Genomic DNA, 13,417 nt, shown 5'->3' with positions numbered 1-13,417 from the left:
TATCTGTTCATGGTTCCAGGACTTGCTTAAACGCAAGCCTGAGTCATCATTCCTTCACGAACATCGTTAATCCTGGGAAAGTTGCTCCACTTTCTCCAGAAACCGGTCCCGAGTGCCATAGCCTCTTCCTATGCCCAATTCCGGATTCCCAACCGAATTTGCTTGCAATTTCTCCGGTTCCAAGGAGCGGCCAAGTGTTGCTATTTTTTCCTTCTTCTTCTTCAAGATCCACCACACCCTGCCTGTGCACTCTCTCTCTCTCTACGTCGGTTCCTCCGCCACGACCGCCGCCGGCACACCCCTTTCGTCTTGTTCCGTCTCTTTCTGACGCATTGTGTCTGGAACTGGAACTCTCGCCAGCAGCGACGGGGAGGCAGGAGTTCCAATTCCAGACCGATGACCGCGGCAGACCGGGAAAATGCCGATAGCCGGCCACTTCCCACCGGCACAGGTCCTTCAACTTCGCTCCAGACAAAATCCAAGGAAAAAAACACGCACCAATTTCTTCTTCTCGTACCGCAGCAGAAAAAGAAAAACGAACTTCACACTCCCCGCGGCCGGAAACTAGCGACTAACCGACGAAGACCGAGACCCCGCGCGGTTCCTGGACACCTGGACACAGGCTGGACAGCACACCACACGCGACAATTTGCGGAAAATAAAACGAGAATTTTGACCGAACGAAATTCGATTCAAGCCGACTCGACTCCGTCGCACTGAAAGTTGAAACGCGTTGTTGAAAGTTCATGGAGGCAGGGCTGGCAGATGGAGTTATGAGGTTTGAAAAAGATCTGCGCTGAGGGTAGCCGGTAAATCTGCAAAAGATCTTGTTTTTTTGCTGCACGCAAAAAAAGTGCAGAGCTTGCGGTAGGTACAGTCATCCCTCATATTCGGAACAGTTTACAGATCGGCCAATGTTCAAAAAATCATAGAAAATGAATGATTGAACTTAATGATTCGCTTTTACCTTCATTTGAAAGCTTTTCTTGCGATCTTTCGAATGCTATATCGAACAACTGCAAATTTTTACTTTTATATCGAGTTTTTGAAGAAAAACTTTGACCCTTGAAATCCACAAATTCGGAACACTTTTTTCTTACGGATGTAAACAAACTTTGGTTCTCTCCATGAGTACATAGTTTTTACAAAATAATGACTTCAGGCACTGATGCTTAGTTATGTTTTATGAATGGTCTGATAACTTTTTTTGTGAAAATATCAGTTAAATTCAGGTGTTCCACAATTGTGGGAGGCACAATAACATCCCACAATTATGAAACAGGCAATTTGGAGGCAGTGTTTTGCTGCTCTGGATAAAATAGTATTGAAAAGAGGTTTTTTGTTCAAAAAGTACTACTTTTACCAGTGAAATAGCAAGAGAATGTCCAAATGAAGGTCCTAAAAATAGTAGGGTCGACAGAAAAGCTGCATTTGGCATGTTATTGACAAATTACCACAAAAGTGTTCCGGATTTGTGGGTGTTCCGAATATGTGGGATGACTGTAGGTTTCTTGCGTTTCGCAGAGCAAATTTTTTAAACTTTTTAAAAAGATAAGTAATTTGGCAAGCCCTAATATTTTTGCACTGTATTAAGAAGGAGAGGAGATTTTAAGAAATTGCGCATATAATATATATTATCATCTTATATTGAACACAAGCTTCTCTAGGAAAGTTTTACTCCAATTTTTTCCCAAAAGTTTCTTTGACCGTGAATTTCTTTCTCTTCACGGTTTTGAGCTACAAATAATTGAAATACGTGTCTCTGTAACGAGACATCGGAAACTGGACCTCGGATTCGTGCAAAATTTTACGAAAATCGAAGAGGAGTGGGCAATTTTTTCCGTTTTCGTGTGAGTTGGCGGAGTCAGGGTGACAACTCAAATCCCATTTTCAAATTCCCGACTTCAGACTTTTCCAGAAAGCTCAAATAATAGGCATTTATTATCTAAAGAATGATTTCAAACAAAATACTCTCTATAAGAAAAGTCAAAATTAACCACCGAAAAAAAAATCTGAATTAATTTAAAAAAAATACAACTATTCACTATTGGAAATTTGAAAAAAAAACACTGAAACTTCCCAAAATGGAAATTCATTATTATGATTCAGAGTAGAAACACAAACAATTAGTCCTCGAGAAAAAATCGAAAGTTCAACAATACTTATAACTTTCATGTTATTTTTTTAAATTGGCAAACATATAGTTTTTGATACTTCGTTTCAACTGGAAATGGCATAAAGTTGAAGATAACTGAATTTTAAATTTCAATCCTATTTTTCCCACATATTTTACATTTTTTAACACTGGAACGCCCAACGCATGTCCAACTTACACGGACGCCCAAGCCTCTCAAAAAAGGTGGAACGGTAACTTCAACTCGCTGGTTCTCGGACATTACTCAACCAATCGGGACGATTCTTGTTTCCAGTGATTTGTTAGGATGTCTAGTTGATTCTAGAGCTTTGCAGAACCTAATTTGATCAAATCTGTAATTTTTGCGATCAAAAACATCGTTCCACCTTTTTTAAAACGACTGCCTCCGCGGAATTTTTGGCGAATTTTTTTTTACAAGCGAAAAAAAAAGTTGGAACGATGTTTTTGATCGCAAAAATTACAGATTTGATCAAATTAAGTTCTGCAAAGTTCTAGAATCATCTCAAAATCAAACCATCCACATTAACGACCCCCGGGTCTTTTGTGGTCTCTATTGCAAGTTTCTGCTCGAACCTAGGAGTCCGAAGGCTTGAATGGGGAGAGCACCCAACCCTCTTTCTACTCCAAGGAACCTTCCACCCCAGTGTTTGAACTGACGACCTTTGGATTGCGAGTCCAACCGCCGCCAGGGATTCCACCGGAGTAGGCTTGGTTTGGTGTGTTGTTTGTACTTATGGCATGGAGACGGCCGGGACCGACATTTTACTTCCTCATCCGATGGAAGGTTGCAGAATCATCTAGACATCCTTAAAAATCACTGGAAAGAAGAATCATCTTGATTGGTTGAGTTATACCCGAGAACCATTGAGTTGAAAATACCGTTCCAACTTTTTTAGAGCCTTGGGCGTTGGAATGTTAAACAATTTTGCAATAGCTCAAAATTTCTTGGATTTTTTGGCAATAGGGTCCTAAAGCCCTATATAAATTTTTATGTACAACGGTACAAAACACGATTAAAAACTATTTCTGATCACTTTTTGTTTCATTTTATTGCAAAAAAAAAAATGACAAGACAATTTTCGAAAACTGAAAATCTTATCTATAGAATTTAATATACTATAAAAAAAAGTTCAAGGACAATATTTGGAAAAAAAATATATTTGAAATTACTTAATGAATTTAGTTAAACAATTAAAAATATTTACAAAAAAAACCCACATTGCGAAACTTAAGTTGGCATCTGTTTTCAAATATTAAATCTATGTGACGAAATGAAATAGAATTATAACTCTAAGCTGAGCATTAGGCTCTATTTTTATTTTAGTTTTTCATTGACATTACCTCTTATTGATAAACAAAAATACACTATTGTCTTTCATATGTTTATAGGACCTTATCTAATAAAAATCTCTAGATTTGATCCATAATTTTTTTTTTTTTTAAATCTGTGTCAACTGCAACCAATATTTATAAAAATTCGGAATGTCTTAAACAGCTTTTCCATACACAAAAATACTGAAATAGTGAAAAGAACCATAAATTTAAAGTAAGTTACTCAAGAAGGATTGAGCGCATTTAATTTGAAAATTGTGCAAAATATTACAAAATTATTCAAGAGTAAAACTTAATTTTCAAACAAGTATGCTTGGAATTCCCGACTTTTTGACAAAAAAATCCAAATTCCCGATTTTTGGCGGATTTTGGCGAATTGGGTCCTAAAATGAAGCTTAGATTGCTGATATTATTGTTTACAGCGATAAAGCTTATTTTTCTGAGTACATTGACCCTTTGTACGACTATAAAGAGTTTAAAATGGATTTTTAAATCAATTTTGAAAAATTAACCTCGCGGTCCTTCTTGACAGAAAAGCTCCTACTTGACAACTCGTTCCAAGGGGACCATAGTTGGTCCATCGAAAAAATGTTGCCTTGTCAATTTCTTTTTTGCATTAAAATGAAAAAAAGTGATCAGAAATGGTTTTTAATCGTGTTTTTACCATTGTACATAAATATTGACATAGGGCTTTAGTACCCAATTCCCGACTTTCCCGGTTTCCCGACTTGAGAGGCCAGGGTGGCGGAGAATTTCTTAAATAGAGCATTAAATTTGATAAAATTTAAAAAAAATCTAAGGGAAATTTATAAAACATTGAAAAAAGTAAAAAAATCAAATACAATTCATTAGTTGTTCGGTAACTGGGCTGAGAACGTAGCCCAGTCACTGAATGTTGCTCGTTAACTGGGCTGAACAAAAAATAACGAGGGGACCACCGATGCATAATATTTTCCAGATGAAATATAAAAATAAAAGTTACTCAAATTTATTTACAATGCTTACTTTTAATTTTTCTTTAATTGTAACTTGAAATTAAACAAAAGTTTGAAAAAAGTTTTTTTATTTATTGAATATGATTTTTGCATCCATTAACCCCTCGCTTATTTTGGTTTGTTTTGGTTTTTTGACGTTTGTCTGCTTTTTAACTGGGCTACGGCCCAGTTATCGAGCGCCCAGTTAAACAACGTCCAGTTACCGAACAACTACGGTATTTGAGAAAATTAAGCAAAAAAAACTGTTAAAGTTAGAATTACTTTAAAAATAGCTTTTTCATTAATTCTCAACCTTTTTCGTCAAAATTTTTTTCGTCCTGTCAATACTATGGAGTCAAAAATTCTATTTTTTTTTTGTTAAAAGAAAAAAATTAAAATTCGATTGTTTAGATCGAAACCAACCTAGAGGTAGCGCTGTAACAGAGGTTTAGATATGTTTGATGAAACGACTTTGAAAAACATTGTAAATTTTCAAAATCAAATGCATTTGTCTTATGTTATAAAAGGTGTATCTTTATTAATTAGGTTAATACAGCATCCGACTAACATCTCTTGAATATAATGTTTGGTTCACAATTGAGAAGCACGCCCACAAGCAGATTGCACGTTATATTGTGTTTTCTTGAAGTTTTTTTTTTCTATGTTTCTGCACCAATTTTAGACCATTTCCTCGTCGCCTTGTTCGCCATTGCCGGCGACGTTCCTTTTAGACGACTTCCGTCTGCCTTTTTGCTGCTGCTGCCGTCGTAATTCACTGCTAGCGGCGGAACTGGACGATTCGCAGATGGCCAACGGAGGATGCTCCGATTGGTACGAGTCAAAGTTGAACCCGTCGAGGGCGCTGTTGATCGGAATGTAGGACGAGTCGGACGCTATCTTGTTGAGTAACGAAGTGTCGAAGTTGGTGTTTGGTCAGAATTTCAAGTCCTTGATGGCTTGGGGAAGATCAGGTAATTTGATGTCCTTGATCTGCTGGGGGAGATTCATGCTCTTGACGGCACTGACGGCGCGTGCCGGAGCGGCCGACAGACCAGCTTCCTGCTTCTGCAGTTTGTTTTGTTCTTCGATCCGAGCCAGGATATCTGCCATATTGGTCTGAAGTACCATCCCTCCCATCACCAGCTCGGACAGGATATGGTGGACGGCATCCGCGTGGAAAATGAGATCTAATTCGCAAACATTTTCGAAGCATTTATCCAACGTTTCGACAAACACTTGAATCAGGTCCAGAATGCCCAACTCGCTCTCCGACGAGTCCACACAGAAGACAAAGTACAGCGTGGCATAGTGCCGATAGATCAGCTTGAAATCGGACCCACCAATCAGACTGAAATAGATAAAGCAGCACGTTAGAAAAACGAATCCGTGTCCGGAATTAACGAGTTCCTTCACATACCTGCCACCCTCGAGAAAGTTGCAAACATTGTCGTCCCGCTTTGACACCAGCTGGAACGTTTCCTTGATTATCTGCTGCTGCATGTCTTCGTTCTGTGAAAGTGGACAAATTCCGCAAATTAGTTCCAAATTTACTAGCGTAATCAAAATATTGATTACTTTAGCGCCCACCAGATACTTACAAAATACTGGTAAAACTTGGACAGCCGCGGTTTCCCATGATTGTTGAACACTAAAATGGCCTTGATCATCGTGTGGCCCTGGGGAAAGAATCGGCCTCAAGGCGATAAAAACGTAAAATCTGGAAGAGAGTTTGCGGGGATTCCAGCCAGAGATTGATGATTTTTCACTTCTCACTGGTCGTACAACAACATGAAACGTCAGAGTTGTGTTCTGTTCACGCGCGAGCTGTCATCCAGTGGAATGTAAACAGAAACACCTGAAATGAATTTTATAGTTCATTTATGGCATCTTAGGGAAGTTCATCAAGAAGTTCATTATTTTTGCTTTTTTAGGCCGTCTCTACCGCAAATCAAATCTGATGCCGTTTTATAAATCTGGAGTTTTTTTAAAAGGTTCATTAAACCAAATTTCCAGTGTTTTGCTTTTTGGGTGTTTTTGAAACAGACTTGATCCAGAGGTAAAAAAAAACACCCAAAAAGCAAAAACTGATAATTTGGTTTATGGACTTTTACAATTAATTACATTAAAATAGGAAATTATACTCTTTTTTGAAAAGGACTATTGTATGTTAAGTTTAGCAATAGGGTCCTAAAATTAAATCTTTAAAAATTAGATACATATTAGAAAATACAAATATAAAAAAAATTCAATACCCAAAAAAATAAAATTCAAGAATAAAAAATTAAACAGCTGATTTTATTTATTTTTTAATAATTTGACTATTAAAAAAACAAAAAATTTATATTTCCAAAAATTCTAAAATAAAAAAAAACTAAAATTTAACATCAAGAGATTGAAAATTTAAAAATCTCTGGATTTAAATACTAAATAAAAACAGTACGTACTCGAATATTCGTAGTGCTCGTCAAAATTTCACTACGGATAATCAAATCACGAAATTTGTATATTTCTCAAAATGTGTTGTTTTTTCCTAAAATATGTCCCCAAGCATGCTCCAAAGTTAAATGATTTTCTGTAATTTGGGATTGTGGCTTTTAAGAATTAAAGAAATTGAGAGTTTAATTAAGCATTTTAAAATTTTAGAATTCTACAATTTAAAAATTTTAGATTTTTAAAGTTAAGGAAGTTTAAAATTTTAGAACATTGGAATACATGAATTTTAAAATTTTAGAGTTTTGGAATGTTAGAATTTTTTGAAAATTTTAGAATTTTTGATTTTTAAAATTTTTAAGAATCTTTAATTTTTATAATTTTTAAGATTTTTTGATTTTTATAATTTAAGAAATAAGGAATTCAGAAATTTAGAAATTTTAGAATTTAAGAATTTAAGAATTTAAGAATTTAAGAATTTAAGAATTTAAGAATTTAAGAATTTAAGAATTTAAGAATTTAAGAATTTAAGAATTTAAGAATTTAAGAATTTAAGAATTTAAGAATTTAAGAATTTAAGAATTTAAGAATTTAAGAATTTAAGAATTTAAGAATTTAAGAATTTAAGAATTTAAGAATTTAAGAATTTAAGAATTTAAGAATTTAAGAATTTAAGAATTTAAGAATTTAAGAATGTAAGAATTTAAGAATTTAAGAATTTAAGAATTTAAGAATTTAAGAATTTAAGAATTTAAGAATTTAAGAATTTAAGAATTTAAGAATTTAAGAATTTAAGAATTTAAGAATTTAAGAATTTAAGAATTTAAGAATTTAAGAATTTAAGAATTTAAGAATTTAAGAATTTAAGAATTTAAGAATTTAAGAATTTAAGAATTTAAGAATTTAAGAATTTAAGAATTTAAGAATTTAAGAATATAATAATATAAGAATTTAAGAATTAAGAATTTAAGAATTTAAGAATTTAAGAATTTAAGAATTTAAGAATTTAAGAATTTAAGAATTTAAGAATTTAAGAATTTAAGAATTTAAGAATTTAAGAATTTAAGAATTTAAGAATTTAAGAATTTAAGAATTTAAGAATTTAAGAATTTAAGAATTTAAGAATTTAAGAATTTAAGAATTTAAGAATTTAAGAATTTAAGAATTTAAGAATTTAAAAATTTAAAATTGAGGAATTTAAGAATTTAAGAATTTAAGAATTTAAGAATTTAAGAATTTAAGAATTTAAGAATTTAAGAATTTAAGAATTTAAGAATTTAAGAATTTAAGAATTTAAGAATTTAAGAATTTAAGAATTTAAGAATTTAAGAATTTAAGAATTTAAGAATTTAAGAATTTAAGAATTTAAGAATTTAAGAATTTAAGAATTTAAGAATTTAAGAATTTAAGAATTTAAGAATTTAAGAATTTAAGAATTTAAGAATTTAAGAATTTAAGAATTTAAGAATTTAAGAATATAATAATATAAGAATTTAAGAATTAAGAATTTAAGAATTTAAGAATTTAAGAATTTAAGAATTTAAGAATTTAAGAATTTAAGAATTTAAGAATTTAAGAATTTAAGAATTTAAGAATTTAAGAATTTAAGAATTTAAGAATTTAAGAATTTAAGAATTTAAGAATTTAAGAATTTAAGAATTTAAGAATTTAAGAATTTAAGAATTTAAGAATTTAAGAATTTAAGAATTTAAGAATTTAAGAATTTAAGAATTTAAGAATTTAAGAATTTAAGAATTTAAGAATTTAAGAATTTAAGAATTTAAGAATTTAAAAATTTAAAATTGAGGAATTTAAGAATTTAAGAATTTAAGAATTTAAGAATTTAAGAATTTAAGAATTTAAGAATTTAAGAACATTAAAATTTAGTATTGTAATTTTAGAATTCTAGAATTTTAAAATTGAAAAAAATAGGATTTTATTGTTTTATAATTTTGTAATTTTAAAGTTTTAGAGTTTTGAAATTTTAGGATTTTATAATTTGACAATTTTAGAATTCCAGAATTTTAAAATCCTAAAATTCTAAGAATTTTGGAATTTCAGAATATAGTAATTTTAAAATTTAGTATTGTAATTTTAGAATCTAATAATTCTAGAACTTTAAAATTTTAAAATTAAAAAAAAAATCTAAAGTTTTAGAATTTTGGAATTAAAAATTTTAGAGTTTAGAATTTGACAATTTTAGAAATTTGAGTTCTAGAATTTTAAAATTTAAGAATTGGGTCCTAAAATGAAGCATAGATTTGTGATATTACTGTTTACAGCGATAAAGCTTATTTTTCTGAGTACAATGACCCTTTGTACGACCACAAAGAGTTTAAAATGGATTTTTATATCAATTTTGAAAAATTAACCTCGCGGCCCTTCTTGACAGAAAAGTTCCTACTTGACAGCTCGTTCCAAGGGGACCATAGTTGATCCATCGAAAAAATGTTGTCTTGTCAAAAAAAATGTTTGCATTAAAATGAAAAAAAGTGATCAGAAATGGTTTTTAATCGTGTTTTTTACCGTTGTACATAAAAATTTACATAGGGCTTTAGTACCCAATTGTATAATTTAAAAAAATTTAAATTCTAAAATTTTAGAATTTCTATGTTTTAGAATTTTTGGAATTAAGAATTTTTAAGTTTTAGAATTTTGGAATTTCAGGATTTTTTAATTTTAGAATTCTATAATTTAAATCTATAAATTCGAAAATTTTAAGGTTTAGAATTTTAGGATTCTATGATATTTGTATTAGTATTTTTTGTTTAATTTTATATTTGAATCTAAATTTTTGATTTCTGAAATGATTTTATTTTTCTTTGAAAATATTAGTTTTAAATGATGTTTTTTAATTAAATATAACAGGGGAGTTGATAGAATCAACGGATTTCTCATTTTTCTACGTTGCAAAAAATATCCCAATCCATTTTGTACGAAAACTATTGTCTATTGTATAAATTTGAATTCAACATTAGGAAAAAAATACAAACGCTCGAACTTAATTTGTCAGTGAAATCCTCAACTTTTGTTCCTACCTGGTCCTGGTGCTGTATGGCAGTATTAAACGGGAAAGAGGGCGAACACCGCATCTACATCGGTTCCTGCGTAAAGTACGCATGCTGCAGACACTGAAACGCCGACGGCCGATCCCTCGAGTTGAACGCGAGCATTTTCTTCAGCAGGTCGTTGGAAAAGTCACACAGCTTGGGGCAAAGTTCGCGCGGTTCCCGCTGGATCGTCGGCCGGAAGTTTTCCCGTGCCACCGAGATGCCGCGCGGCCACTGGCTCTCCGACGGGCGGCCCGTCAATCTAAAAGAGGAAATTGTTAAATTTAACTGATTTTATCTCAGAATGACTTGGGATTGCCTTACTCGAAAATCTTCTCCAGCTGGTTGCCCTCGGACGTGCCCGGGAACAGCGCCACCCGTTGGAACATTTCCGCGATGATGCAGCCCGAGCTCCAGATGTCCACCGAGCTGTGGTACGGCTCGCCGAGCAGCACTTCCGGGGCCCGGTACCACAGCGTCACCACCACCGTCGTCAGCTTCATCTCAAAGTCGTACGTTTTGGCGAGCCCGAAGTCGGCCAGCTTGAGCCGACCCTGGGCCGAAATCAGGAGATTCTGCGGTTTCAGATCGCGGTGGATGATGCGGTGCGAGTGCAGAAAGTCGACACCGGTCAGCAGCTCGCGGGAGAGGCGCTGAAAGTGGTCATTTGAACATATTTTTTATTTGTATTTCTCGAGTTCGTGTCCTAACGTGCAATAGACGCATTGAAGTCACCGTAAATCCAGACTGCTTGGATCAGAATTTCAACTTACCTGAATTGTCATTCGAGGCATTCCTCCCGGAGGAAGCCGCTTGATGTAATCGTCCAGGTCCTGCTCCAGATGTTCGAAGACCAGGAACAAAACCAGCTGACCCTCGCGCTCTAACCGGGGTCCGTGACAAACGTCCAGTAATCTTTAAAATTTAAATATGGTTAGTTAATTTAAATTTAGAAGCATCCTTGAAAGAACTTACTTAACCACATTGGGATGCTGGAACGCATCCAGTTGCTTCAGCAGCGCGATTTCTCGCAACGTGGACATCGGAACACCGTCCTCGGTCAGGGCCACCCGGACCTTCTTCAGTGCAACAATTTTGCCCTCATTGCCAAGATCTCGAGCTTTGTAAACCGTACCGTAGGCACCTGTTTCAAAAAATGTAAATTATTTAAATCCAATCAACAGGTGGCCCAGGCAGCATTGCCCCACACCAACGGTCATCCCGATCGGAATCCCGCGCGCCCGTTCACCAGAAATCCTTCCTACGTTGGTATTAGTGAACCCACTTCAACCCACCAACCGCACACACACACACTCACCCGTTCCGATCACGTTCAGCTCCTCGTAGTTTGAGCTCATCTGGAACATGCTTACGGCTTGGTGGTTCTGTTTGTTGTTGTTGCCCGAGGCCATTTCCGGCGCACGATGCGCATCAAGCCACAGGAGAGGAAACCGGAAATAGACACTCGCCGAAAAGCGCTCCGCAGAAGTAAATAAAGACGGCCCTCAAAGCTGAGCGCGCAGCTTTACCTAGCCCGGACACACTGTCACACTGTTGTGGAAGAATGAACTTTTGCGGTGTTGGACGGTTGCACTAACGAGCCCTTGGACCCACTCGGGTAGAACCGAGAGGTGTCTTGGCTGGATGATGGGTGGTGGGTGCTAGTGGCAGAGTGTATCGGCTAGAGTGGGTGGTTCCGCTGCACACTCGAAAAACTTGTCACCGCAATGTTGTATATAAACGATATAAACATAAATTTTTATTTATTGCCAAATTTAAAAACTAGGGGAACAGCATCTAACTCCATCGGGACTGTAATGTTGCCATATCAGCACTTTGACGTTCAATTACTGCTCATGGAAAGCGTTTTCCACTGAAATCGAGTGATAAATAGCTCAGTAGGAAGTGAGCAAGCAAGTTTTTATCAACAATTTTACAAAAAATAAGTTGTTTAAATCAAGGTTTAAATAGTGAAAATCTGTAAATTGGATGGAATTTGGAGCGAGTGCTCCAGCCAAGCACACGAGAATTTCGCCTCACACCTTTATGCGAATGTCCACCGGAGTAAGCGGGATACACTCTAGGATACACTCAATGTTTACAATTTGTTCATACACGCAGAAAAATATTTTGTAGAATCAGCCTGTACGAGGTTTGTTTCAACAAAATTTTTGTTGAATATAATCAACACCGATTTTGCGTTGAAACAAACCTTGATTTTCTCAATTCCACAAAAAACTTTTGTTGTTTTGAAAAAGTTGCTTTGACGCTTAGCGTTGATTCAACAAAAATCTTGATTTTCAAATCAACAAAACGTTTTGTTGATTCAAATATGCCTTATTTTTCTGCGTGTAGGACCTTATCCAAAAAGTCTAGAAGTCATCTAAAATTTTCTGAAAAAAAAAACTCTGAGATTTAAGATTATTCGCTTCAAAATATGGCCGCTGGTAATATCTTCAAAGTTTAATCGGCCCAAAAAATCAGGAGACAAAAAAATATGTTTTCAAAAAACTTCTAAATTTTTATGGAAAAGGATAAGCAAAAAGAAATCTAAAAATCTGAAACCAATATCTTAAAATCTATATTTTTTTGCGATATGTATTGAAGATTGCAACAATTGTTCGACAACCGTGTAAGTTGACTTATATGACCTTTTAAAAATAACTCTGGAAATGTGCACACCTCAAATTACAGCACAAAAAAAAACTGTCTGAGACCCACACCCGAAAGCTTTGCTTCAAACCAACTGTAAAAGCATTTTTTTAAACTGTTAAGCTGTAATGCATTGCAATAAATCCAGTTATGGTGGTGAATAATTTCCTGTTTTAGTGCTATTTGGTTACGCGTCTTGTCAAAATCTGTTTTAGAGATCAGTATGTTTTAAGGCTGTTTTTAACCTATCTCAGGAATAATCTTTGGCAACCCTATTAAATTATTTATTAAATCAGCGTGCCTAACACTTGGCCTAACAACTAATTTCCCATATAGTGCAAGCTATTTTATTTTGTAATTTAATAAATTGTAATTTAGTAATTTAGTAATTTAGTTATTTAGTAATTAAGTAATTAAGTAATTTAGTAATTTAGTAATTTAGTAATTTAGTAATTTAGTAATTTAGTAATTTAGTAATTTAGTAATTTAGTAATTTAGTAATTTAGTAATTTAGTAATTTAGTAATTTAGTAATTTAGTAATTTAGTAATTAAGTAATTTAGTAATTTAGTAATTTAGTAATTTAGTAATTTAGTAATTTAGTAATTTAGTAATTTAGTAATTTAGTAATTTAGTAATTTAGTAATTTAGTAATTTAGTAATTTAGTAATTTAGTAATTTAGTAATTTAGTAATTTAGTAATTTAGTAATTAAGTAATTTAGTAATTTAGTAATTTAGTAATTTAGTAATTTAGTAATTTAGTAATTTAGTAATTTAGTAATTTAGTAATTTAGTAATTAAGTAATTTAGTAATTTAGTAATTT

At 33.5% G+C, this 13,417-nt stretch overlaps 3 protein-coding genes across 3 annotated transcripts in view; all 3 read right to left on the bottom strand.

The window, feature by feature from the left end:
- The window catches only part of LOC120425590 (myosin heavy chain, non-muscle), a 101,244-nt gene extending 100,527 nt beyond the window's left edge, over positions 1-717 (bottom strand). Inside the window, exon 1 of the mRNA XM_052711121.1 lies at positions 499-717. The gene's annotated coding sequence lies outside the window, so the exon portion shown is untranslated. The remainder of the gene's footprint in view (positions 1-498) is intronic.
- Positions 718-4,974: 4,257 nt separating this feature from the next.
- LOC120425588 (AP-3 complex subunit sigma-2) lies at positions 4,975-6,268 on the bottom strand. Its single transcript, XM_039590167.2, has 3 exons — positions 6,060-6,268; positions 5,879-5,970; positions 4,975-5,809 (listed from the first exon to the last, which is right to left on the bottom strand). The coding sequence occupies exons 1-3, from the start codon at positions 6,126-6,128 to the stop codon at positions 5,395-5,397; spliced, it is 576 nt and encodes a 191-aa protein (XP_039446101.1). The 5' UTR covers positions 6,129-6,268; the 3' UTR covers positions 4,975-5,394.
- A 3,660-nt stretch (positions 6,269-9,928) lies between these two features.
- On the bottom strand, positions 9,929-11,511 carry LOC120425591 (cyclin-dependent kinase 4). The gene is made up of 5 exons (XM_039590172.2): positions 11,260-11,511; positions 10,917-11,085; positions 10,715-10,856; positions 10,266-10,594; positions 9,929-10,203 (listed from the first exon to the last, which is right to left on the bottom strand). Exons 1-5 carry the CDS (start codon positions 11,351-11,353, stop codon positions 9,984-9,986), a joined length of 954 nt encoding a protein of 317 aa, XP_039446106.1. The 5' UTR covers positions 11,354-11,511; the 3' UTR covers positions 9,929-9,983.
- Between the last annotated feature and the right edge of the window lie 1,906 nt (positions 11,512-13,417).

The sequence above is a fragment of the Culex pipiens genome, chromosome 3 (assembly GCF_016801865.2).
Source record: "Culex pipiens pallens isolate TS chromosome 3, TS_CPP_V2, whole genome shotgun sequence".
Classification (NCBI taxonomy): domain Eukaryota; kingdom Metazoa; phylum Arthropoda; class Insecta; order Diptera; family Culicidae; genus Culex; species Culex pipiens.
Note: the sequence above shows the minus strand (reverse complement) of the source record. Positions and strands in the feature narration are given on the sequence as shown.

What these genes read in the sequence shown, in the direction of transcription:
- LOC120425588 (XM_039590167.2), bottom strand. Translation starts at nt 6,128, where the DNA reads ATGATCAAGGCCATTTTAGTGTTCAACAATCATGGGAAACCGCGGCTG. An exon ending in CCAAGTTTTACCAGTATTTT is followed by an intron (nt 5,971 to 6,059) that starts GTAAGTATCTGG and finishes CCACTTTCACAG; the next exon opens with AACGAAGACATGCAGCAGCA. An exon ending in AACTTTCTCGAGGGTGGCAG is followed by an intron (nt 5,810 to 5,878) that starts GTATGTGAAGGA and finishes TATCTATTTCAG; the next exon opens with TCTGATTGGTGGGTCCGATT.
- LOC120425591 (XM_039590172.2), bottom strand. Translation starts at nt 11,353, where the DNA reads ATGGCCTCGGGCAACAACAACAAACAGAACCACCAAGCCGTAAGCATG. An exon ending in GCTGAACGTGATCGGAACGG is followed by an intron (nt 11,086 to 11,259) that starts GTGAGTGTGTGT and finishes TTTTTGAAACAG; the next exon opens with GTGCCTACGGTACGGTTTAC. An exon ending in CAGCTGGAGAAGATTTTCGA is followed by an intron (nt 10,204 to 10,265) that starts GTAAGGCAATCC and finishes TTCCTCTTTTAG; the next exon opens with ATTGACGGGCCGCCCGTCGG.